Source organism: Bubalus bubalis, chromosome 7 (assembly GCF_019923935.1).
Source record: "Bubalus bubalis isolate 160015118507 breed Murrah chromosome 7, NDDB_SH_1, whole genome shotgun sequence".
NCBI lineage: Eukaryota > Metazoa > Chordata > Mammalia > Artiodactyla > Bovidae > Bubalus > Bubalus bubalis.
Window position 1 is genome coordinate 48,255,764 of NC_059163.1, and position 27,143 is coordinate 48,282,906.

The 27,143-nt window shown below is 43.8% G+C and overlaps 1 protein-coding gene and 1 non-coding gene across 7 annotated transcripts in view; one reads left to right on the plus strand and one right to left on the minus strand.

Moving 5' to 3' along the window:
* LNX1 (ligand of numb-protein X 1) overlaps window positions 1-27,143 on the plus strand; it is a 188,299-nt gene that overhangs the window by 72,811 nt on the left and 88,345 nt on the right. For 5 of the 6 annotated variants that reach the window (XM_044946309.2, XM_025290589.3, XM_025290593.3 and 2 more), the window contains one exon: window positions 6,708-7,200. In XM_044946309.2, coding sequence (XP_044802244.2) covers window positions 6,809-7,200 — 392 coding nt within the window. In that variant the 5' untranslated portion in view covers window positions 6,708-6,808. Of the gene's footprint in view, window positions 1-6,707; window positions 7,201-14,507; window positions 15,923-27,143 lie in introns of those variants that run through there. The other variant, XM_025290598.3, reaches the window with a different exon arrangement.
* On the minus strand, window positions 19,274-19,345 carry TRNAC-ACA. The gene has a single exon. It is a non-coding gene; the product is annotated as a tRNA-Cys (tRNA).

Here is a 27,143-nt window from a genome sequence, read left to right on the forward strand (position 1 = left end):
CTTCTCAAGCACTTGTGCATCTTCTTCTTTTTTAAAGCAGCTGGACAGGAAGAGGTAGAGAGCATTTGGAGTTGCAGAATTTCTAGTTTATTCCATCACCTGCCCCTTCATCAGCTGCCCTTGGCCCTATTTTCATTTTTTCATTAATAGTGAATTTCAGTGAAAGCTCATCAATGTTTATCCTCTAGATGGGAAAAATTATCCTCAGATTTATCATTTTTTTAAAGTGGTTTCCATTTCCCTTGTGTTATGTATGTCAGGATATTGTAAAATACCAAGAGTTGTCAAAATAAAGGAATGCTTACAAACAAATGGGAGAGCCCCAAATTCCCCAAATACCATTCATTCTTCAGATCAGATTATATGCTGAGAATTCCAATACTGGAACTGTTTGGCCATTAAGGACTTTATTTTGTTTATAGAAATCTAGCTAATGCCAGTAAGTATCATTGCATTTTCTAAACTGCTCCAAGCCCTTGCTTTTGCCTTTTAAAGCATCTACTTCTCTACTTCATTATCCTTATTTTTTTTTTTTCACTTCTGTGGCCAAGAATTACTAATAGCTTCCTTCAGGGCTCAGTGTAATGTCCCCTGCTCAGCCCTGGCAGGACTGCAGTAACAGCCAAGGTGTGTATTGCCACCAAGAAAGCAGATGCAGTCTTTGGATATGGGAGCAGTTGGTTACTCTCATTTCACTCTGTCTTGGAGGCTGTCCATATATTGCAGGAAGTACACTGATAAGTTTAGAGCTTGCAGAAGAGTGTGGTCAGGCTCTTCGAGTCTGGAAACCTGAAGGAATATCAGACACACCTAAGGCTGCTGAACCTATGGGAAAATTTGGGGGCTGTCTTCAAATAATTGAAATGGATTTAAGGAATTAGACATGTTCTAAATGGCACCCATGAAGGGGTTAGGTGAGTTCCAGAGAGAAAAAATTTTGGTCAATATGTAAACTTTCCCTCCTTAGTAGGTTGTTATTATTTAGTCGCTCGGTTGTGTCTGACTCTTTTGTGATCCCATGGACTGTAGCTCACCAGGCTCCTCTGTCCTCAGGATTTCCCAGGCAAGAATACTGGAACAAGTTGCCTTTTCCTTTTCCAGGGGATCTTCCTGATCTAGGGATTGAACCTGTGTCTCCTGCATTGGCAGGCGGATTCTGTACCACTGAGCCACCAGGGACGCCCACATCCCTGCTGCTGCTGCTGCTAAGTTGCTTCAGTCGTGTCCGACTCTGTGCGACCCCATGGACGGCAGCCCACCAGGCTCCCCTGTCCCTGGGATTCTCCAGGCAAGAACACTGGAGTGGGTTGCCATTTCCTTCTCCAATGCATGAAAATGAAAAGTGAAAGTGAAGTCACTCAGTCATGTCCGACTCCCAGCGACCCCATGGACTGCAGTCCACCAGGCTCCTCCATCCATGGGATTTTCCAGGCAAGAGTACTGGAGTGGGGTGCCATTGTCTTCTCCGATCTATCCTTTAACTGGAATTTTTAATCTTTTGACTACATTTACCCACTTTAACTCTCCCCCTACTCTGGTAACTACAAATATGATCTCTTTTTTTCCAAGTTTGTTTGTTGAAGTATAACACCATGCTAGTTCCTGGTACACGTAGTGATGCAATATTTCTATGCATTACAAAATGATCACCACAATAATCTGGTTACAATATGTTACCACATGAAGATATTATATCATTACTGAGTATATTATTTCATAAACTATGAAGCTCCTTCATTTTGCAGCTGGAAGTCTGTACCTCTTAATCGCCCTCCTGAAGGCTGCTCTTAAGGCTACTAAGTTTCCAGGCTATTGAATTTTCCAGGGCAGGTGACAGTGTGCATACGACCTCTGATGAGCCTCTTGGTTGCAGATGGTGCTGACTCACATTTGCTCTGAAACGTATCTTTGTTGTCCACCACAGATGTTTAGAATTTCAAAGTTAGGTAGAAGAACTTCTGGACAGATTGCAGGCACGATGAAGTAGTGGGAAAGGAAGCAGGGATTAAGGACAAACAGAGATGGACATTGTTATTTTTCCTGGCACTTCCTGGCATGACATTGGTGGACTGCACATCTCTGTAAACGTCCCCTCAGGCTTCTGTTCTACCCTAAATCAGAGAAAAGGAGGAAGGATGGTTCCTAAATCACAATAGTGTTGTATCAAGGCAGAGTAAGATATCCACCCCACCCCCATACACATACTCAAGGAAGGAATCTACTTCCTGCTTTTTCTCACTCCAAACTGCAAAAAAGCCATCTTGCATATCCCTTTCTCCTTACCCCAGCTAGGACCAGATTGCTGACAGCTGACATACAGACTAACGTGTATGGACAGACCCTCTTGCTCCCTCTTAGGGGACAAAAGAGTTTACCTTTTAAGCCTTAATAAGTTTCTATAATTTCTTCTCAGTTCATCAGCAAGGCACATATATGTCCAAAAACATGACACATCATACGTATTTATAAGATGTAAACTGGAAATAAGAAACATCAAGTAAATTATATTAATCATACTTTTAAAAGTCTACCTAGTTCTTTTTTTGGAACCCAAACTGCTTTTTTAGCCAATTCTCTCATAATCTGTGTCTATTCATATAGGCTTTATTTAGTCTAAAGCAAAGTTGAAAAATATATACAGCAGTGTTTACATTAATATTATATGAAGAATCTGGTTTACTCACAAGAGTAAGTGCCAGGGAATTCAAATTGCTCTCAGATAAAAAAAGAATGAAAAGAAAAACAAATTGGTGTTGGAGCTAAATCTGCCATTTTTCTTACTCCAATCCACTTATCCTGTCTTAGGCATTTTAGCACTCAGTAAAGTGGAAGAATCTTTTTATTCAGAGATCTTGGAAAACTCCATCTGCAATGGGGCCTACAGGAATTTTTAACCTTATAATTTCCTGGGGCTCTTATATTTGGTTCAATTCCTGGGTCTGGAAGATCCGCTGGAGAAGGGATAGGCTACCAGTATTCTTGGGCTTCCCTTATGGCTCAGATGGTAAAGAATCTGCCTACAGTGAGGGAGACCGCGGTTCAGTCCCTGCGTTGGGAAGATCCCCTGGAGAAGGGAAAGGCTACACACTCCAGTACTCCGGCCTAGAGAATTCCATGGACTAAGGGATCTCAAAGAGTCGGACATGACTGAGTGACTTTCACTTTCGTTTTTACTTTTTTTGGATTCTGACTGGTTATAGTCAAGATAGATGCTGGGATAAAAGTAGCAATGTTGTAAAGAGCAGTAAGGAGTTATGAGCCCCAACTCCAGTACTCTTGCTTGGAAAATCCCATGGACGGAGGAGCCTGTTAGGCTGCAATCCATGGAGTCGCTAAGAGTCGGACACGACTGAGCGACTTCACTTTCACTTTTCACTTTCATGCATTGGAGAAGGAAATGGCGACCCACTCCAGTGTTCTTGCCTGGAGAATCCCAGGGACAGGGGAGCCTTGTGGGCTGCCGTCCATGGGGTTGCACAGAGTCGGACACGACTGAAGTGATTTAGCATAGCATAGCTGATTTGTTCTTTTTTGGTGTAACTGGCAAGTTACTTACCTACTACACCCAGTTTCCTCATCTGTTAAATTAAAAACGAAATCCCTGGGGATTTGTAAGGATTAAATAACATATATATATATATATATAGGCCCCCCCAAAAAAAAAATTCCCCAAAGCCAACCACTCTAAAATACCCCAAGAAAACACCTCTATTATATTAGCATGGAACTATAGGACTCTGTTTCTGAAAGGGATTTCATAGTATCTAGTCCGGAGGATTTTTTTTGGTTTTTGTTTTCCTTAAGCCATGGTCCTTTGAACAGAATCTTATGAGGAACCTCATGTGTGAGATGAAAGTGGAGCTGGGTCTGGGTGGAGTGGAAACTTGGACACAGCCTACCATCCCCCTTCCCTTCCCTGGAAGAGCCTGAGGCATCTGACACACCTTCCAGAGCACAGTGAGAAAACCAAGCATCTGGTCCAATTCCACCTCTTCACCAACGAGGAAACGGCCCAGAAATGGTACATTGTTGTTGCAGTGGTCGGAGCAGAGCATTCCTATCACCCTTCCGTTCAGCACAATGAGAAAGAATATGTGGGAGGATTTGACCCAACTCTAAGTGCTAAAGACATAGGGTTTTAGTTCAAAATATGTGAACTTTTTTTCCTGTAGCAGATGATAATCTTTTGGGTGGCCCATTTCCATTTTCATGTTTATTTTTGAACTGTTTTTCATGCTACTGAAAGCATTTCCTGTGTGGTTCCAATATCTTCTCTGAGCCTTGAGGACAAATAGCAGCTGTGTAGGTTTCTATGAAATTTGACTATAAACAGCTTCACCCCCTCCTGTATCCTCTACTTTTGCCTCCTGTAATCTCTTCTGATGCTAAATAAAAGTCTGTGATTTCTACATGCTTTCACATTTGGGGCACTTTACTTCTACCTCTTGATCAGAGTATTCTTCAAGGCTGATTAACACAGTGCAGAAATGTAAGCTGACTCAGTACAAGTTTGAAGTTAATGTATTTTCTTTTTGAGATAAGGCTATGTTTGTACAAACAACCTCAAACTTTACTTGAAAAGAAAAAAACTGTAAGGCAGTTTCTGACTGCTGTGCTGTTTCAAAACATGGCCAGTTTCCTGTTTGGTGATTCATCTGTCTTTATGTTTCTGTGCAAAACTTAAAGTCATTTAAGTTACTTTTGGAAAAGAAGAAAGTTGAGTTGAGGGCTGGGATACTACAGGATTCTTCGTTGTCATGAGTGTTGACCCTGAGTCCCCTAATGCTGACCTCTGTCTGCACTGCTTACCTAGGTTTCTCATTGCTTGGTCACGTCCACATCCCCTGGGCAGGTCTGGGGACTCCAAGAAGGTAGGCATGTCCTTTAAAGTTCTCTTGAAGGTCTCCCGCACAGCCAATTTGCTACCTTGCTCAAGATTGGTGCTTACAAAATGCTTACTGAAATCAGATGTTTATGATTATCATTGTCACTAATCTCACACGACTGCAGCTCATTAATAAAAAATATTGAAGGCAAAGAAAAAAATGTTTATTGACTGATCAAGAGACTTTCCTAGATGTTGATCAGGCATGTTGAAATCTCTACTTTAAACTCCTATACCAAAGGAAAATTAGCTTCCCTGGTGGCTCAGATGGTATAGAATCTGCTTGCAATGTGGGTGACCCAGGTTCACAATCCCTGGGTTGGAAAGATCCCCTGGAGAAGGAAATGGCAACCCATTCCAATATTCTTGCCTGAAGAATTCCATGGACAGAGGAACCTAGCACGCTACAGTCCATAAGGTTGCGAAGAGTCAGACACAATTGAGCGACTCTCTCACTTTTCACCAAAGGAAAATACATAGTGTGATAATATTCTACTAGTTTGAAAATATATATATAATTGAATGAAAGTGAACTATGAGAACAAAGCAAAGAGTCCCCTGAGAGGAACTATAGCTTTCAGTTTCCAGGCGAAATGAGCTCAGCTGGAGACAGAATGACTTTAGTAACAAATATATGTAAGAATAGTTAATACTTACTGGGCACTTACTGTATTTCAGGCATAATTCTAAAGTGTTTTATGCCTCATATGTCATTTACTCCTCACAACAACCCTCTGAGATAGGCCATTACAGTACTATCTCCACTTTACAGACATGCAAGTGAAAGTGAAAGTGAAGTCGCTCAGTCATGTCCGACCCCATGGACTGTAGCCCACCAGGCTCCTCCCTCCATGGGATTCTCCAGGCAAGAGCACTGGAGTGGGTTGCCATTTCCTTCTCCAGGGGCTCTTCCCGACCCAGGGATCGAACCCCGGCTCTCCTGCAATCCAGGCAGATGCTTTAACCTCTGAGCCACTACAGACATGGAAACAGAGACTTAAATCATTGGTGCACAGTGATGGCAAGATTGGCACAGGCAGCGTGGCTCCAGAAACACCTTTACCACGAAATGACTGAATAAATGAAATGCACGCAGAAGAAAACAGTGCTTTCATCATCATCATGCTTATTTCTTCTCAGATGATTTAGTTGAAGACTATGAGGTGTCCTTTATTTTCTGGGTTTTAGAGAAAGGTGGAGAAGGCAATGGCACCCCACTCCAGTACTCTTGCCTGGAAAACCCCATGGACGGAGGAGCCTGGTAGGCTGCAGTCCATGGGGTCGCTGAGGGTCGGACATGACTGAGTGACTTCACTTTCACTTTTCACTTTCATGCATTGGAGAAGGAAATGGCAACCCACTCCAGTGTTCTTGCCTGGAGAATCCCAGGGACAGGGGAGCCTGGTGGGCTGCCGTCCATGGGGTCGCACAGAGTTGGACACGACTGAAGCGACTTAGCAGCAGCAGCAGTGAAGAGAGATAAGAGAAAGCCATCAGAGCATTAACTTTTTCTTCTTGTCATGATCTGACACAGAATTTTATAAATCACTGATCTGTTTTGTTAGGGCCTATTTCTGGGCATTCTCAGATTTCACTCAAATAATTTTCACTGCACTAATATGAGGAAATTAGAGGTAAGTATTATTCCTGCTAAGATAGGTAGTTAAACTGAGGCATAAGGAAGCCAGGCTTCAGGTCTCATTAGTCAGTCACCAAGTGGTCACTCGGCCCAGGCCTTCCGAGTCACAGCTCAGTTCTGTCCACTGGCAGCACTGCCTAATGTCCATAACCAAGATAGATGAGCAGTCTTGTTCTCTTTCAGGTTTGTGGATGGCTCCTAGAAGATCTTGATTTACTCCGGAGGAAATACTGTTTTCCGGGGTTGGTTTCCTGTCATCCTGCTCCACCCACTCCCAGTTGACCATGAACCAGCCAGACCCTGCTGAGGACCCGGATCCCAGCCCTGAACCCCTGTGTGTGGTGTGTGGCCAAGCCCACTCCCCCGAGGAAAACCACTTCTACACCTACACGGAAGATGTGGACGATGACCTCATTTGCCACATCTGCCTGCAAGCTCTTCTGGACCCTCTGGACACTCCATGTGGCCACACCTACTGTACAGTCTGCCTCACCAACTTCCTGGTGGAGAAGGACTTCTGCCCCGTGGATCGAAAGCCTCTGGTTCTGCAGCATTGCAAGAAATCCAACATCCTGGTCAACAAGCTCCTCAACAAGCTGCTGGTGACCTGCCCGTTCACGGAGCACTGCACCGAAGTGCTGCAGCGCTGCGACCTTGAGCATCACTTTCAAACGAGGTAGGGAGGGGCTTCCCTTGTGGCTCAGCTGGTCAAGAATCCTCCTGCAGTGCCGGAGACCTGGGTTCGATCCCTGGTTTGGGAAGATCCCCTGAAGAAGGGAAAGGCTACCCACTCTAGTATTCTGGCCTGGAGAATTCCATGGACTGTATGTCCATGGGGTCGCGGAAGCGGCTTCACTTTCACTTTCTAGGGAGGGGCTGCCCCTCGGCCAATCCTGAGAAGCCCCACCCTCACGGCCGCTGCTGCAAGGGCGGGGTTTTCCAGGGTCCCCGTGCTGCTGGAAATGCCTGTTTCTTTACCTTGGGCTTTGCAGCCAGTGAAAGGATTCATTCAAAATAAGAAACGGTTGAGATATTCTGGCTGTGGTTCAGTGTGAGGAAACAGCACGTGGTAGAGTTGTGGGGTGTGAGTGTGTGTATGTGTGGGTGTGTGTTTATACGGTTGGAAGGTTTTCTGGTAAAATATAAATAATATAAAATTTGCCATTTAAGCATTTTTAAGTGTGCAGCTCAGTGACATTAAGTTTACACTGATGTAGCAATCATCACCAATAACCATTTCCAGGATTTTTTTTCATCTTCCAGAACTAAAACTTCACATCCCTTTAAAAAATTAAAATAAACCCCCCTCATTGCTTCCTCTCCAGCCTCTGGCACCCACCATTCTGCTTTCTGTCTCCATGAATTTGACTGCTCTAGAAACCTCATATAAGAAGCACCATTCAGTATTTGTTCTTTTGTGACTGGTTTATTTCCTTTGGGTGCATCTGAAATGTGAAAGATACTGGAGAATCTAATGAGCAGCTTTCTCATCTCATTTTGTGAGGCCTCGGGTTCCCAAAAAGATATCCTGGAGGACATTGCTTGCCTTTTTATGTAAGAAAAAAAAAATCTCTCCCAATTTGGCCCATGATTTGCTCTGTACAGGAAATACCAAAGCCCAGCTATCCTTTGAGAAGACACAAGGTATTTTCAACTAGGTTTCTAAGAGGAGAGATTCACAAAACTTTTGTCCTTCTAGTGATTTGTTCTGCAAGGTTTTCAGCACAGGTGTGCACACTGGGGTGTGACTGCTCCTGCTGGTGGTCAACACCATCCGCTCCACCATCTACCTCTTACTTCATCCACTCACATTGTGTGTTCCTGAGCGTACTTCTTGTGGACAGCCTCAGGGGGCGGCCCTGGGTCTCAGGCACAGGAGTTCCTCTCTTAGAGCATCTAAGGTTCTTAATAAGACATGAACAGTAATACCAGAGTTATTTTGTAAGAGGAAATTTGGAAACTGGTGTTTATCTTGGTTCCTGTTGTGACAAGGGCGAGAGGCAGGTGTGGGTGTTTTTTTTTTTCTAAAGGTCACATTCCTTAAGCCCTGAATCTGAGTCTTTGTCTTTGGGGACATGCAGAATCTCTAACATGGAAGTTTGCATACAAAGCACCCGCCTGGGTATAATGCTTCACACATGTTTTCCATAGTAATTATGTTGGTGAACACACTTTCCCTGCCTAGATGTTGAGCCAGGTGCATCTATGTCAGGTTCGTGAGTTGTCTCTGACCCTCTGTGATCTCAAGTGTGCAAGCTAGGATGTGCCTCTTGTCTGGTTACCCAGAAGGAAGCATGGCCAGAGGAGAAGGGGCAAGGGAGTCTGCGTGTGACCTTTGCTGCAAGTTTTGCCTGGGTAGGGGAGGCGTTGCCTGCAGGGGTGTGGGTCTGGGGTCAGAGATGAGGTGGATACAGACAGATGCTGACACAGGGCCAGGGCCAAGACTGCAGCCACACCAGACAGAAGAGGTGAGGAGCAAGAGGAGAAAAGGCCCTGGGAGACCTCCCTGCCCCATTCCCATTTGCCTACTTTTGCCGTTTGTATAATACATTTGTGTTTGGGAGCTGTATTCAATTCCTGCTGCTGCTGTAACAAATGATCGCAAACTTCGTGGCTTCAAACAATGCCAAGTGTGTTACTTTCCAGTTCCGAGTATTCGAAGTCCAACGCAGGTCTCACTGACGTCAAGGTGTCTGGAGGCTGGTTCTGATCGGCTCTGGGGAGAGTCTCTTTCCTTGTGGCCTCCAGCTTCCAGAGGCCCCTGTATTCCTTGGCTTGTGGCCTCTTTCTCCATCTTCAAAGCCAGCAGCCTAGAATCTCTCTCTCTTCTCTCCTTCCTCTCTTCCCCCTTCTCTCTGTCTCTCCCCTTTCCTTCCATCACCACATCTCTCTCTATGACTCTGATCCTCCTGACTTCCATATGTAAGGACACCTGTGACGACACTAGGATCACTCAGTGAATCCACCTGGGTAGTTCAGGTTCCTTTCCTCATCTCAGGATTATTTAGTCGCATCTGTAAGTCCCCTTTGCCATGTGAGGTGACACATTCACAGATTCTGAGGATGAGGAGGCAGGCTGCTTTGGGGAGGGGCATGGTCAATATTCTGCCCACTACTGGAGTTCTGCAGGAGAGGGGTAGAGAGGACAGAGACAAGGAGAGAAATAGCACTCTGAAGAGAGAGAGTGAAAACACGGCAGCCCTTCCTCCTCCCCTCATCAAGCACTGACTTGGGGCCGAGAATATCCCTAAAAATTGGGATAAGATAGCGCATGGAGCTGAGAGCAAGGCTGGAAAGAAGTGCTTCCGGGGGAGGTCTGGGAAGAGACTGGTGGGGGCGGGGGGGGGGAGGTGGCTTCTGGGGTCTAGAGAGAGAGATGACTCAGGTGCACCTCAGCTGCCCGCACTGGCTGCATGACCCCACACCTCAAAGAAGCCCGGGAGAAAGATCTGCTGAACGCTCAGCGCATACCGAGATGTGCAGAGCTAATTGAATTCACATGTCTGAGCTGTGGCCTCAGAGTCTTTCACCCTCCCCTTCAGCAGCCCTCGGTGACGAGGGAACTCTCAGGGCAAGGTGTTGGGCCTCCACACTTGCTGTGACTCCACACTTCAGCTTCCTAAGTAGGTTAAAACCAACATTTCCAAAAATACGTTGAATTTGTTAGTCATCAAATGCTTAATATATACTTCCTTGCCTCCTGCTCCCTGAGCATTTTACTGGCCAGGATTCAGAAACCAGAGCTAATCTGGAGCTTGACTCCAGAGCCCTCTTGGGCCCAGGGCCTGTGACCAACCAGTTCAGTAGAATACCTCTTCCTCCTCTTAGAAGAGAGGTTAGGATTAAGGCACTACAACTGCTGAGTCTCTTAAAGTAGGAAAACTCAGACGTTACCAGGAAGCTGGTGTTTTCCTTGCATTCCGATACGAGGCCTCCAGGTTGGTGGCTGCTTGTATGGAAGTCTCGTCGTATGTTTGTACTAGAAGACAAATTTATATTTATAAATTTTGCATTCTTTATTTCAGTATTTAAAATGTAATGAGTTAAAAATATTTTATTTGACTGATGGTACTTTGACGAATATAAAGTAGGCAGGCTGAGAATTGACCTAAAATGGAGAACTTCACTGTAATTCTGGTTGGTAACTATGGGGAGACTGACGTGGATCCACATGTCTTTCCAGGGGGTCCTAGAGAGCTAGCAACCCTGGGCTTCACGGGAAGCTCCCTATAGGCAGTTTGTCCGCCTGTGCAATGAGAATTTATTTCAGTTGACTCCTTGAATACTAAGCTCTTGCAGAAATAAATAACATTTAGAATGTTTCCATTGTCCCTTTAGTAAATAACCTGTGTTCAAGAACTATTTCCCCAAGGTCTCTGTTCACAGCCTGTCTGGAGGATCATGCATGCTATGGTTATCAGGGATGCTGCCTGTTTTTCTGCAGAATTTATGTCATTTGTAAACATTATCTTACTACTTCAGACCTTGGGTTGAATATAAATCCTAAAGTAAAGCATGTATCGGCAACTGTGGGTGTGCATGACTGGCTGGACCAGCAATGACTTGGGTGACTATTTTTAACTTCAGACTGGAGAGTTCTTCTATGGGAGTAAATCTAAGCATGTGAGCTGATGTTTGGAATCTCCTGGATAATTCTGTTGTCCTCTGCTCTTAGATGACTGAAGACTCCCATCACATGGGTCTACTATAAAGAATTCCCATGAGAGTGATGGGCTGTTGAGTGCAATGGCAGACTTCCCTACCAAGGGATATTGGCAGTGGGTGCAGTTGGGACACAGCAGAGGGTCAATTCAATGCACCTCTCTTGACCCAGACTGGGGGTGAGAGGGTATGTGGAGGTGAAGCTTTTACTTCTTTGATCCTGAGTGGGCATTTTTTGAGTCTCAAGACTACATCTTTATTTTGCAGTATCATTCTCTGCATATATAATATTTATCAACAATCCACAATAGGCCAGGCCCAGAATGAAAGAAAAATCTATATAAGCCACAATTTCTGCCTCTGAGAAAATGACCTCTGAAAGGTAAAAGAGACAATTTGAAAACACACCCATGTTGAGTTCATGGGATAAGCCACTTTGCCCTTGAGTTTCTCTCTCATGGACGATAATAAAAACGTGAGACAGTAAAGCTGACCCCCTTCAGTATTTACTTAGCACAAATAAAGAGCTTATTGTTCAGTGTTTTGAAAACAGTCCTGAGTGAAAATGTGATGGTATTGGCACGCCTGACTGAAGACTCTCTAGGGTTATTTTCTTGATTAAGTTTAAACCCAATGTCCTGGACATTTCTTCCCCGAAGACCTACACTGGAACCTCTCTGGCCTTTTCTTCTATCAGGGCCCTTCTCTGTCGTTGTTGTTTGGTTGCTCAGTTATGTCTGACACTTTGTGACCCCGTGGACTGCAGTGTGCCAGGTTTCCCTGTCCTTCACCATCTCCTAGAATTTGCTCCAACTCATATCCATCAAGTTGGTGATGCCACCCAACCATCTCGTCCTCTGTGGCCCTCTGCTCTTCCTGCCCTCAATCATTCCCAGCCATCAGGGTCTTTTCCAATGAGTTGGCTTTTTGCATCAGGTGGCCAAAGTATTGGAGCTTTAGCCTTAGCATCAGTCATTCCAATGAATATTCAGACCCTTCTCTGTACCATTTTCCATAAACACAGACTCAGCTAGCTGCCTACAGGGCAGGGAAGGTGTTACTGCTAGAGTAAAGGACTAGGGACTATTACCCTATGGAAAGGTGGTCAAGTAACAAGTCTCATTGGTCATTTTAGCCTGGCTTAACATCTCCACTCTGACTGTGCTTAACATGCATCCTTCACATGACTTTCCAACCCTGAACCCACTTTCTCCTGGCCCTGCCTAACTGAGAGCTGTTCTTTTAGTTCTCCTGGGCACAGAAGAGATGAGGCAATTTTATGCCTTTGTTTTTGAGAGAACCATTGAGCATCCATCAGATTATGCTCCAAGCAATTCTTTAAAGAAATCACATTCTCCTAGACACCCATTCCAAGAAATATTCCTTACCTTTTTCCTTGGTTCCTGGGCATTTATTATCCATCCATATACATACTCAACCCCTGCCATCACTCTCATCAAGTTTGAAGTCTGTTTTTGCTAATTTGCCTGTGATCAAGAAAGACTATTCCAAGAAATGGTCTCTTTAACCGAGTTGAATTCTCTTTCATTCAACAGATATTTATTGAGCATCTACTATGTTCTAGGCACTGTGATGAGGATACAGTAGAAAACAGGACCAATACAGCTCCTGCCCTCAAGGAGTTCCCTGCTTAGTGACAAGGAAAAAAGACAATAAAACTGCAGGTGATTGATGATTGGTGATGTCTGAGCTGATATTTAAGGATAAAGAGGACTCAGAGCCTGGAGGCAAGGATTAGGGTTAAGACTGTACTGTTTACAGCAATCCATGACCATTTGAAAGTAGGATTTTATTCCCAAAAGATTATATTAGATAGGACTACATCTGAGGATGGGTAATAAAAAATTCAAGTTATATTGATCTAACTATGTAGAAGTTTCCTTTTTCTCATTTAGCACAAAGTTTGGGGCTAGGAAGCCCATAACTAGTATGATTTTGCCATCAAGAATCCAGGCTCCTTCTGCTTTTCAATTAGCATTCATCCTCATAATCATTTACCTGTGGCCTCAAAATGGCTGCTCAAGCCCCAGCATCACATCCAATTTCCAGGCAAAAAGAACCAGGCCTCAAAGGCAAAATGCAGTGTACAAACTGAGACTCCCTCCTTTAAAGAGCTTTCTAGGCTGTGTCACCCAGTAATTTCTTCTTATACGTTGTTGGCCATTGTCATATTACATGGCTGCCTGTCTGTGGGAGAGGCAAAGTGCATCACCACCATAAACAAAACACAGGTGCTCTTAAAAAGAAGAAGGTGAGATTAGATATAGAATAGGAAACCAGCTGTTTTTGCAAGAGTGACAGAAACAATAAAAAACAGTACCTTCATTTTAATATTGCATTCATATCCATTAAGGCATCTTATCCTTTTGAAATGCAAGAAGTGAAAGGTAGACATCTTTCTTTTTAATAGAGACTTGGAGAAGCATTCTGACCTACCCAAGATCATCAGAAATACAATCCAGCACACTCTGAAGCCCATAGTCTATGTTATATACTATGCTACTTATGAGTTATGCTGTATACAGTAGATCCTGGACATTCAAGATGAGCATGTCCCAGGACTCTGTGAAACTGTATTCAGGAAAAGACTGAGCAGGAGGAAAGAAGGGCCAGGATGAGACCAGCAAAGCCTCTTGGAAATAGATACTGATCTGCCAGCCAGGCTCATCCACAATTATTAGTGGCTATTAATAACATTTACAACAACAGCTAAACACTCATGCAGTCCTTTGTTCTTAGGCATTATTTCATTCCACCTTCATAACAACACTGTGAGTTAAGCATACTATTGTTGTCTTTGCAAAGGAGGATACGGAAGTTCAGAGAGATTAAGCAACATGCCCAGTGTCACACAGCTCATTTATGGCAGAGCTAGGGTTCAGACTCAAGCCTGTTTGATGACAGCATCTCAATTCCAAACCTAACTTCCTTTTTTATGCTCTTCACAGACTCTGACTCTCTTGCATACCAGAGAAAGGGAGTGGAATTCAAATTAGGACCTCCAAAGAATTATAGATGCCATGCTTTATCAAGGTTGTGTATCTCAGATCTAAACTGTAGAAGTGAAATCTGTACATCCTCAGGGTCTACTGTAGTTAAAGTCTTTTAGCACTGTCAAAGATGAACGCAAATCTCTGATGCCAGTTTCCTGCTTGTGTGTGTGTGTGTATGTTTAAGTCGCTTCAGTCATGTCCAACTCTTGTGACCCCATGGACTGTAGCCCGCCAGGCTCCTCTGTCCATGGGATTCTCCAGACAAGAATACTGGAATGGCTTGCTATTTCCTCATCCAGGGGATCTTTCTGACCCAGGGATTGAAGCTATGTCTCTTATCTCTCCTGCATTGGCAGACACATTCTTTACCACTAGCCCCTGCCGTTGGTGTCATCCTGTAGATTTTCCCTAGTCTTCTTCCTGTGAAGTGGAGTTTGTTGTAATTGCCAGGTTATGGTTAATGTAACTATCTTTTTGAGCCAGTTCTATTAAGATTTGGGTCTTCAGTTACCAAAATGGATTTTCATCTTCTTAAATATGAACTAGAAAGAGAGGAATCTGAGGCTTCTATGGCTTTGCAGAGCTTAGGCATGCAAAGAAGCCCTCGTGTTAAGACAGGTAGTATGGTCTGGAATCATAGACCTCAAAGGTGGAAGAGATGCTGTGGTCCAGCCTCCACAGAACCAAGGAAATAAGGCATTATTAGCTCCGTTTCAAAAATGAGATGACTGAGGCTCAGAGCTTCAATGAAATGCCCAGAATCCTGCACCTGGTGTCAGAGCCTAATTCAATTACTCCAGGGAGCAGGAGGAATGGAATAACTTTTCTTCTTACAGATCAGGAGTCTGTATACACTGTTTTTAAAGAACTTCATGTCTGTCTATTGAGGCTTTTGGTTAGTCTCAGAGAGAATGACACAAGCTATTCTTTCATAGGGACAGTTTTCAAAATTAACAGGAAAGACATCACTTCCCTTACCTCTGTCTGTGTGGTCAGGACATTGACAGGTAAATTACCTTAAGTACATATTCTAAATAGACATGGCGAGGTGGAGCTGGTTCCTATTAACATTCCTGTGCAACAATATCCAAAGACTCACTTTGAGCTCAGCTCTCTATGCTCTGTTCCAAAGATGCTGATTTCAACCCATGTCTTCCTCCAGTCAAGCTGGAGGACAGCTTCTGAGTATCTGCTTATTCACACAGTGGGCTCCGCATGTGCCATGTTCATGCCCTCTTCCAACACAGATCAGCTTCCAGCCCGTCTGCTCCCGGCCAGTGATGTAAATGTACCAGCTGCTTCCTGAGAACCAGTCGGCAGGAGGGGGCAGGTCCCTTTCCCAGGCATCAGCCTGCCTGCTCTCAGCCTAACCCTCTCGCCAGCCTTGGTGGGGCCCTTCGTTCTCACATCTCCCCATCTGAGAATCAGAGCACCTCACCGTCCTTGTATGAGCCTGTGATTTATCAACGCAGCTCCAGCTAAGGGCTCTGAGTCTGATTCTCTACGATCTGCTGATTGTGGGAACATGGCAAAGGTTGTTTAAAGGGGTGGGCTGGGCTGGGCCCCTGCCACTGACAGACAGAGAGAAGGTGGCTGGTGGGGGTAGAAAAAGCTGCACCCTGATCGGAAAATGAAGGCGCTTCTGTTGCTGATCCTGCCTTGGCTCAGCCCTGCCAACTACGTTGACAATGTGGGCAATCTGCACTTCCTATACTCAGAACTGTGAGTCCCCTCTCACCGTGCCTGCCTGTGTCTGTGTGTCGGGGTGTCGGGGGTGGGACCGAGTCCGTCCTTGGGCCGGCATGTCGGTTTAGAGGAATAAATTCCACATCCACTAGATGCACTTGGACAAAACATCCTGCCAGTAGTCTGAAGTCGCGTGCTTAGCAGTCTGTGACTTAACAGAGAAACACCATCTTACTGATGCAATGCTTTCCCAGCAAGGCAATTTTTCCCCTGCATCTGTGCCAACACTGCTTTCTTCCTTTCTTTCTTTTTTTTTTTTTTTTTTGATACTCTGCTTTTTCTCAATAGCTGCTTCTTCACTTCCCTCCATAAATAGAACCAAAGCACCGTTAAGAACAGAAGCTGTGTGTACAGACCTGAAGTCTCTATTGGACATTTCTAGTTATAAACAGATATCATCCTTTTTTGAGACAATCGGTCTCCAATCCTGAAAACACCAAGAGTATCAGTATGGGGGCAAGATAGCCCTATATGTAAAAAATCTACACCCTTTTTGTTTTTATTTTTGATAATTTTTATGCATCGGAAAGCAGAAAGAACCCTGCAGTGAATACCTAGGTATACCTAGATATATCACCTAGATATGATTAACATTTTGCCAATTTTGCCTCATTGTTTTATTTTTTATGGAAGTGGTTTGGAGTAGATTCCAGTCATCATAACATTTTACCTCTAAATATTTCATCATGCATCTCAAAAAAAAAAGACATTTTCCTCCATGACCTATGTTCATTTTGTAAGAGGAAATGACTCACATCCCCAATCTTTACAGTGATATTTTTCAGGCTGTTATTGTTAATAAGCTTTGAAAAAGGATTGCAGACTGATGTGAACAGCTTCTAGCAATCAGATGAAAAGTGCTGCTGTGTATGTCTCAGTGTTGGGAGTATTTACAAAAATGTAGTTCTCTTTACTCACCAGACAGGTAAAAATAGCAAGAGTTGCTTCTTTATAAATTAGAGTCAGGGTGGGGGGTAATTGAAAAGAGGGACTCTAAATACAGTCCAGACATCCCAGAATAGAAAAGCTTGACTGGTCAGATTTAAGTAGAAATGTCACATGTTTAGATACAACCAGTGCCTCTGTTATATTTAGGCAGACTGATCAATTTGCCCAGTGCAGTAGATGCTCAATAAATGCTCCAGAAGCAGAGAAGAGAACGAATGACCTGGGTCTATGAAGGACATTCATTTTGAGGACTCTTCATTTCAGGATTTCCTGGTCCTACCTTATTGGAATGTAAACCCCGTCCACCTTGGATAAGAAGGTTCATAGAGAAAGTATCTGGCTTAAGCCTGAATAGTGAGCATCTCTGGGGTAATAATGACATTGTGGAAGCTTTTCTAGAAAAACATATGATGGCAGATTTAATTGGGATTATGGAAAAGCCCCTTCCTCTCTAATGATGGATGCTGAAGCTATCTCTAAAATCTAGTGCCAGAAAGCGTTCCTCCCAGCCCTTTCCACCTGCATCTCTCCACCCCCACCCCCACCCCATCTGCTATCCTTGTTATTTGCTGTATTAATTTCCCAGGGCTGCTGCAACTAATTATATACAAGACAGCACATATTTAATCTCTCACAGTTCTAGGGGCTAGGAGCTTGACATTAAGGTGACAATAGGCACACTCTGTGAGGGCTGTGGGGGAGAATCCTTCCTCACCTCTCCCAGCTTCTGGGGGCTCCAGGCATTCCTTGGCTTGTGGCTGCATCACTTCAGTCTCTTCCTCCATCTTCACACAGCCTTCTATGGTTTGTGCTTTCCAGTTCTACATCTTCTTCCCCTCTTATAAGGATACATGTCACTGGATTTAGGACTCATATGGATAATCCAGATGATCTTGAGAACCTTAGTCTAATTGCATCTGTAAGACTCTTTATCCAAATAGGGTCACATTCACAGGTTCTAGGTGGCATGTTTTTAGGGGCCACCATTCAACCCATGTCAGGTGCTAATGAGAAACCTTTCCATTGAATTACTTTCCATTTATAGCCTAATTAAAGGCAGGCTCTTCGTACTGGCTTACAGTTTTCTTTTCCACAAATGCATGAATCAAAGGCAACTTTTCTGAGTGAATTCAAGCTAGCCACCTTTTCTGAATGTGAAGCAATCCAGGAGGCATGATACGAGGAAATTAGAAATATCACCTTCCTATACTGATTTGATAGAACTTTCTTGGAAGCTCCCAGTTCTGTGCAGCTGTTACCTGATACTGCCAGTGATAATGAACTAAGCAGTGAATTAATGATATGTTTCAGGTACTGGGGCTTCCCTTGTGGCTAAGCTAGTAAAGACTCCACCTGCAATGTGGATCAGGTACTGCAGCAGGTACTGGAAGGAATATATGGGCAGTAAAAAATTAGTCACAGCACCTACCTGCAAGGAGTTGAGGATTTAATTGAGAATATAATATATATAGATAGATAAGAAATATAAACAATGATCTAAGACATAGAGGGGTAAGTCTTTAGATAGTAGGTTAGGTAAACAGTTGAGAGGAGGAGGAGATTGTGCATTTCGGTGAAATTGATCAGGGAAAGCTTGGCAAGAAGATGGGGGCCTAAACAGGAACTTAAAGTACTTAGGGAGGAATTAGGCAGAATCAGAGATGCCAGAGAAATGTTTCAGGCAGAGTTTCAGAAAGCATAAGAGGTGGCTGTGGTTGTCAGCAAAGGTTAGAAAACAACTGAGAGCTGTGAGTGGCACTGCTGGGTGGATCTGCTCAGTATTCTCGGCTCTGGGGCCACAGGGTGGTGAGATGCTACTGTCGGCCGCTGGGATCTCAAAGGTGGAGTGCATTAACCAGGCTTTTTCTGACACCCTCGTCTAGGCTTTGTCATCCAGGCCTTGGGTGAAGCTTGCCCTGTGTCCCAAGCTTCCAACCACAGAACTCCTTCTGGATTTTCCTTTCTCTCTGACACGAAGACTCCCTCAGCCTGAGTCCTCTTCCCTAGCATCCCAGCGGGAAAACTGGAGTTAATCCAGTAAATGGATTCAAATTTAAGATGTGGTCCCCAGGGGTCTCAAACTCAAATGCCTAGAGGAACCAGGCAGGAGTTATCTAAACATGTGAATCATTCAGATCTAAGATAACAGGAAGACCTGAGGCCTCTGATCAACTGTTGAGAAAGTAGGTGTACAAATATGTATGCATACATATATATATATATATATAAACATAAATGAAAAGAAATAGAAAGTGAAGTCGCTCAGTCATGTCCGACTCTTTGCGAACCCATGGACTATAGCCTATCACACTCCTCTGTCCATGGGATTTTCCAGGCAAGAGTACTGGAGTGGGTTGTCATTTCCTGCTCCAGGGGATCTTCCCAACCCAGGGATTGAACCCGGGTCTTCTGCATTGTAAGCAGATGCTTTACCATCTGAGCCACCAGGGAAGTCCATACACATATATATGTATATATAATATCAGGGGAGTGTGTAATTTCCTCAGTTCTATCTCATCACAACAAAATTTGCAGTGACAGACGTTAAAGCCCTCAGACAGGCTGTGTCACTGCTCTCAGCTCTCGGACAGACCGTGTTACAGCTGTTGGACAGATCAGTGGTACAGCTCCATGTTACAGCTCAATTTTATTTAGAAAATAAAAGGAAAATACATCCTTGAGGTATGAAGGCATGCTGACCCAAAAGACACAAAGAGAAGAGAAGAGAGAGAGAGTGTGAGCCTGAGAGAGAGAGCCCCAGCCCTTTGGCTCCTCGTTTTATGTTTTTCCCTCCCCCCCGGGCCTGCCCTGGGTAAATTGGGCTAGCCAGGAGTGCTGTTTGTTCTACCTGAGGTCCTCACTCGGGTCTTCTGAGCTTCCTCTGTTCTATTTTCGTGGGCTTTTCCCTTCCTTGTCTTTTAGCCATTCTGGACTCCTTTTTCCTATTCTAACTACCTAACATATAATATACATATTATGTATACAGGTTCGATCCCTGGGTTTAGAAGATTCCCTGGAGAAGGGAAAGGCTACCCACTCCAGTATTCTGCCCTGGAGAATTCCATGGACTGTATAATCCATGGTTCAGTTCAGTTCAGTCATTCAGTTGTGTCTGACTCTTTGCTACCCCATGAACCGCAGTACACCAGGCCTCCCTGTCTATCACCAACTCCTGGAGTTCACCCAAACCCATGTCCATTGAGTCGGTGATGCCATCCAACAATCTCATCCTCTGTTGTCCCATTCTCCTCCTGCCCTCAATCTTTCCCAGCATCAGGGTCTTTTCAAATGAGTCCATTCTTCCCATCAGGTGGCCAAAGTATTGGAATTTCAGCTTCCACGTTGGTCCTTCCAATGAACACCCAGGACTGATCTCCTTTATGATGGACTGGTTGGATCTCCTCATAGTCCAAGGGACTCTCAAGAGTCTTCTCCAACACCACAGTTCAAAAGCATCAATTCTTTGGCGCTCAGCTTTCTTCACAGTCCAACTCTCACATCCATACATGACCACAGGAAAAACCATAGCCTTGACTAAACGGACCTTTGTTGGCAAAGTAATGTCTCTGCTTTTTAATATGCTGTCTCAGTTCAGTTCAGTTCAGTCACTCAGTTGTGTCCAACTCTTTGCAACCCCATGAATCACAGCACGCCAGGCCTCTCTGTCCATCACCAACTCCCGGAGTTGACTCAAACTCATGTCCATCGAGTTGGTGATGCCATCCAGCCATCTCATCCTCTGTCGTCCCCTTCTCCTCCTGCCCCCAATCCCTCCCAGCATCTAGATTGGTCATAACCTTCCTTGCAAGGAGTAAGTGTCCTTTAATTTCATGGCTGCAGTCACCATCTACAGTGCTTTTGGAGCCCAGAAAAATAAAGTCAGCCACTGTTTCCCCATCTATTTGCCATGAAGTGATGGGACCAGATGCCATGATCTTCATTTACCGAATGTTGAGTGTTAAGCCAACCTTTTCACTCTCCTCTTTCACTTTCATCAAGAGGCTCTTTAGTTCTTCCTCACTTTCTGCCATAAGGGTGGTATCATTTGCATATCTGAGGTTATTGATATTTCTCCCAGCAATCTTGATTCCAGCTTGTCCTTCCTCCAGCCCAGTGTTTCTCATGATGTACTCTACATATAATTTAAATAAACATGGTGACAATATACAGCCTTGATGTACTCCTTTTCCTGTTTGGAACCAGTCTGTTGTTCCATGTCCAGTTCTAATTGTTGCTTCCTGACCTGCATATAGGTTTCTCAAGAGACTGGTCAGGTGGTCTGGTATTTCCCATCTCTTTCAGAATTTTCCATAGTTTATTGTGTCCACACAGTCAAAGAATTTGGCATAGTCAATAAAGCAGAAGTAGATGTTTTTCTGGAACTCTCTTGCTTTTTCTGTGATCCATCGGATGTTGGCGATTTGATCTCTGGTTCCTCTGTCTTTTCTAGAACCATCTTGAACATCTGGAAGTTCACAGTTCATTTACTATTGAAGCCTGTCTTGGAGAATTTTAAGCATTACTTTACTAGTGTGTGAGATGAGTGCAGTTGTGCAGTAGTTTGAGCATTCTTTGGCATTGCCTTTCTTTGGGATTGGAATGAAAACTGACCATTTCCAGTCCTGTGGCCACTGCTGAGTTTTCCAAATTTGTTGGCATATTGAGTGTAGCACTTTCATAGCATCATCTTTTAGGATTTGAAGTAGCTCAACTGGAATTCCATCACTTCCACTAGCTTTGTTCATAGTGATGCTTCCTAAGGCCCACTTGACTTTGCATTCCAGGATGTCTGGCTCTAGGTGAGTGATCATACCATCGTGATTATCTGGGTCGTGAAGATCTTTTTTGTATAGTTCTTCTGTGTATTCTGGCCACCTCTTCTTAATATCTTCTGCTTCTGTTAGGTCCATACCAGTTCTGTCCTTTATCGAGCCCATCTTTGCATGAAATGTTCCCTTGGTATCTCTAATTTCTTGAAGAGATCTCTAGTCTTTCCCGTTCTATTCTTTTCCTCTATTTCTTTGCACTGATCACTGAGGAAGGCTTTCTTATCTCTCCTTGCTATTCTTTGGAACTCTGCATTCAGATGCTTATATATTTCCTTTTCTCCTTTACTTTTTGCTTCTCTTCTTTTCACAGCTATTTGTAAGGCCTCCTCAGACAGCCATTTTGCTTTTTTGCATTTCTTTTTCTTGTGGATGGTCTTGATTCCTGTTTCCTGTACAATGTCATGAATCTCCATCCATAGTTCATCAGGCAGTCTGTCTATCAGATCTAGTCCCTTAAATCTATTTCTCACTTCCACTGTATAATCATAAGGGATTTGATTTAGGTCATACCTGAATGGTCTAGTGGTTTTCTCCACTTTCTTCAATTTCAGTATGAATTTGACAATAAGGAGTTCATGATCTGAGCCACAGTCAGCTCCCAGTCTTATTTTTGCTGACTGAATAGAGCTTCTCCATCTTTGGCTGCAAAGAATATAATCAATCTGATTTCGGTGTTGACCATCTGGTGATAATCCATGGATGGGGTCACAAAAGAGTCAGATAGGACAGAGCGACTTTCACTTTCATATATATATAAACATGTATATGTATACATAATAATGGGAGAAGGCAATGGCACCCCACTCCAGTACTCTTGCCTGGAAAATCCCATGGATGGAGGAGCCTGGTAGGCTACAGTCCATGGGGTCGCTAGGAGTCAGATACGACTGAGTAACTTCACTTTATTTTTTCACTTTCATGCAGTGGAGAAGGAAATGGCGACCCACTCCAGTGTTCTTGCCTGGAGAATCCCAGGGACGGTGGATCCTGGTGGGCTGCCGTCTATGGGGTCACACAGAGTCGGACCGACTGAAGCAACTTAGCAGTGGCAGCAGCATACATAATAATATACATATTATGTATAACATACATAATATATAAAGTAAACATGTATACATATATACTGGCTTGATGTTGTTTTAGTTGCTAAGTCATGTCCTATTCTTTTGTGACCCCATGGACTGTAGCCCACAAGGCTCCTCTGTCCATGGATTCTCCAGGCAAGAATACTGGAGTGGGTTGCCATTTCCTCCACCAGGGGATTATTACCCACCCAGGGATCAAACCCATGCCTCCTGCCTTAGCAGGCAGATGCTTTACCACTAAGCCACCAGGGAAGTCCATAGATACTGGCTAAAAGGCATTCAATTCAACTTAACTCCAAATAAAAACACCTGTGTCCAATCCAGCAGACGCTTCTGCCTGCCTGGTTTGGCCTCATGGGCCAGGAGTTTATGACCCTACGCAGCTCCTTCTTTAAACATTTCCATCAGCACCTATTGACATGACCCAGAGGAGAGTGAATTCCATAGAAGAAGCCTAAAATCAGAGTGTTTAGTATAATGGAGTCCCAATCAGAGATTAGGGGGCAGGGAGCCGAGGATTGCTCTTGGGGTCTACAGAAAGCCTGCCGAAAGGATCAAGGGCAGTGCTTTCTTTCATAAGCCCTTACCTCCAGACTTCCATGAACTCTCTCTGAACTTTCTAGACGCCCAAGCAAATTTAAGAAATAGACTTTGAGTTTCACACACATGAGCACGGATCCAGCCTTATAGCCTTTCTGGGTCTATTTACAGCCTCATGCATGTCCAGACTTATAGGTGAAGCCCTTGGAGCAGCGAGGGTTCATGAGGACCACCCACATAACAACTGAGGGCTGATTTTTTTTTTTTCTTTTTTAACTTTAAAATGCAGATGTTCGGGCTCTAAATCAATTCCCTAAAACGAAAGTCTTGGGTGGAGAGCATCCATTTTCATTCTCAAGTTCCCCTTGATTCTTATGAGGCCTATCCTATTTTCATTCTTAAAAAAAAAAACTCCCCAAGTGATCCTTCTGGGCATTACAATTTAAGAACTCTTAGTTCCAGCTCAGGTGTCGACTCACCCTGACATCCTGTGGAAAGTCATCTCTCTGTCCCTCTGCATTCCTCTGTGGTGTGTCCTCCACAGCGTTCCCATCCATTCTGCTCTGCCTGCTGAGTCCTAAGAAGGAGGGTTGGTTGAGAGTTGTTTATTTTTGTACACCCAACTTCTGCACAGTACAGGCTTAAATTGAACTAAATGAAATGAATTCACCTTGTGTCTTGGCCAGTTCCATGACAAGTTGTCTGTATCTCAGGTTTTGCAGAAAGCAGCACTGGGCCTGAGTAACTGAAATGGCTGCTGCTGCTCAGGTTAATAAATCTCCTGTGGCTTTTGTAATATTTCTTTAAATATTTTGTTTAGCAAAAATCCCAAGGAGAAACTTTAGAGTTGGGGGTGGTGAAATGATGAAATGAATTTTATGATACACTCCGAACTCTCAAAAACTATTTACAGAAAATTGAAAGTTTTGTCATCTTTCCCCAACCGTTCAAATTCTATCTCCTATTGTGTCTGAAAACAATTCTCACTTTGTATCATATTTTGGTGGAAGCTGTGTTTATGCTTGTGGTCTGAGTGAATTTCCAGCAGCTGGAGCCCTATTCTTCAAAGCAGGTAACTGTCTTTTGTTTGAAAGATGAAAGTATCAATAAAGCAGCTAGGCACCGTCAGCCAATGGGGGATAACTGGTCCCTAAAACTGGTGCTATGCTATTGCCATGTGGCTTCTCAGGTTGTCAGGGAACGCTGGCTGTCTTTCTCACTTACAGTCATATATTCTTGGTTTGGAACCGACATCACTAGAAACAGAATCCGTGCCCATATCTGGAGGGAGAAATTGCACTCTTTCCTGACCCCTGCAGAGAGAGTAGCTCTAAACAGGGACGGTTTATTCCCCCTGGAGTTTTGTGCTGGGAAATTAAAATGCATGACTCCAGTTTTGCAACCTGAATCATTTAAGGCTATGGAAGGATGTCTCTGGAGAAACTGCCAAGAACAGCAGTTCTGAGGCAGCCCTGTGTGTGTCCTTCTCGGAAGTAGGGTAGGGCCTGGGAGTCAGAGACGCAGAACACCCACCACATGTCTCAGGTCCAAGGAGCCCAGCCACCCTCTGCTCCCCAAGCAGAACTTCCTTGAACCAACTTGCAAAACACACCTCTGACAAATTGCAGTCTTCACTGGGGTTCACACACCAATAAGAGCCTTAAATCAAACCCCACTGGGCATTCTGGGCTTTCAAGGGTTTCAAGATGGTTTGCCCTGGTCCAACTTCTCCATTTCCCCTTCTTTAGGGAAAGGTCACGTGGCAGCACTGGTCTGCTCTCTGCTGGCTTCAGCCAGACTTGGCCATGAGCGACACAGCCCGGGGAAGCATCTTTTCCAAAGGCTTTGTACTAAGCAGAGGTCCACACAAGGCATGTCGAGACTGTTGCTGTTGGACTCTTCTTCGTGTGAATGAGGAGGAAGAGGGTTGAAGGAGAGGAGTGCAGTAGAATGACCTCAGCATCCTTTTCCTCCTCACTTCGTTTGCACTGTGTTAATGACTCCCAGCACTTTCCAAATTTAAACCAACAGAGTGAACTCCATGGGTTTGCCAGGAGATGCTTTCCAAGTTAAGTCTCAAAGAAATTATTTCTTTTTCATCAAAATTGAAAAGGAAAAAAAAAAACAAAACCTGCCGATCTCTGTATTTTTCTCATCCTATGTTTTGAGAATCCAAGGTCAAGTTTAGATTAGGATTTAGAAGGAAGGACGTAGCATTTACAGAGGAAATGGGGTGAGGTGGAGAAATCCTACTCCACTAGAGAGGAGCAAGGTCCATTCTGTGGGAGTAGAGCCAGAGTCCTTCTGTGTTCAGTGACTCTCAATGTCTTCCAAAGCTTTGCAGCTCAGCACATGTCTAATAGGGCATTTCCCCCTTAAATCTACAGCTTGTGTATCTGGAAGGAAATTGAAGCTGCATGTTCCCAATTCATTATACTCAACTCATCAAAATGGTGTTTTGTAATGATGCTTTGTCCAAAGAGCATAGTGATCCTGTTTAATGGTCTTATTTTTTTTTCTCCTTGAGAATCAGCAAGTTCTCTTTTGCCAGCAGAAAAGCAACATCAGTCCCAAATTATTTACTTCCTGATCTAAAATGCCAAATGCAGGGGCCTCAAGGTACCACTCTAGAGCTCAGTAAATTGTCTGCTTTTCTTGATGTCTTAACTATATCAGGTAGATGAAAGACAGTGGGTTTTTTTTTTTTAAATAGTTGGCCTCACTGATTTCTTCATGTTTGGTTGATTTTTGTTTTAAAATTCTTAGCTTTTATAATGAAAATCTCAGTGTAAAAGTAGAGTATAAGGAATCTCCATGTACATTAACACCTATCTCCAATAATTAATAATTCATGGCTATCTTTTTTCATCTATATCATCTTTTGTAGCAAATCTCAAATAGCATAGTTCATCTGCAGATGTCTTAGTGTTTATCTCTAAAGGATACAGATTCTTAAGAAATGTAGCTATAACATTAATATCACAGAAAACAACCATAATCCCTTAATATCAAAATGCAATCAGTTTAAATATGCAATCAGTTCAGCATTTCCCTGTTGACTTGGCAAACTCCAAATACCAGGTTAGTAGCTAAAAAAAAATACAGCAATTATTTAATTTACTGTAAAGTTGAGGGAAATGTAAAGAAGACAATTGTTACATCCAAAACATGGAACAATCTTATGAATTCAACCAAGACAGGTATTTTTGATGACTTTGTCACCCAGAAGCTATAAGAGGGGAAACTTAAAGAGTCAGTATCTTCTCCTTAAAGTGATAATCTCCCAACTTTTTTCATCACAGTGTTAGTCATTCAGCCATGTCCTACTCTTTGCAACCCCATGGACTGTAGCCCGCCAGGCTCCTCTGTCCATGGGATTTCCCAGACAAGAATACTGGAGAGGGTTCCCATTCCCTTCTCCACGGGATCTTCCCAACCCAGGAATCAAACCCGGGTCTCCTGCATTGCAGGCAGATTCTTTACTGTGTAAGCCACCAGGGAAGCCCTTTTTCCATCACAGACCTATAGCAATACATTCCAGGCAAGAATACTGGTGGGATCTTTCCCACCCAGAGGTTGAACCCAAGTATCCTGTATTGCAGGCAGGCTCTCTACCATCTGAACTACCAGGGAAGCCCTTACCTATCCTGTGTGGTGTTGTGCTAAGTCGCTTCAGTCGTGTCCAACTCTTTGTGACCCTGAAAAACCCTGACAGGCTCCTCTGTCCATGGGATTCTCCAGGCAAGAATAGTGGAGTAGGTTGTCATTTCCTTCTTCAGGGGATCTTCCTGACCC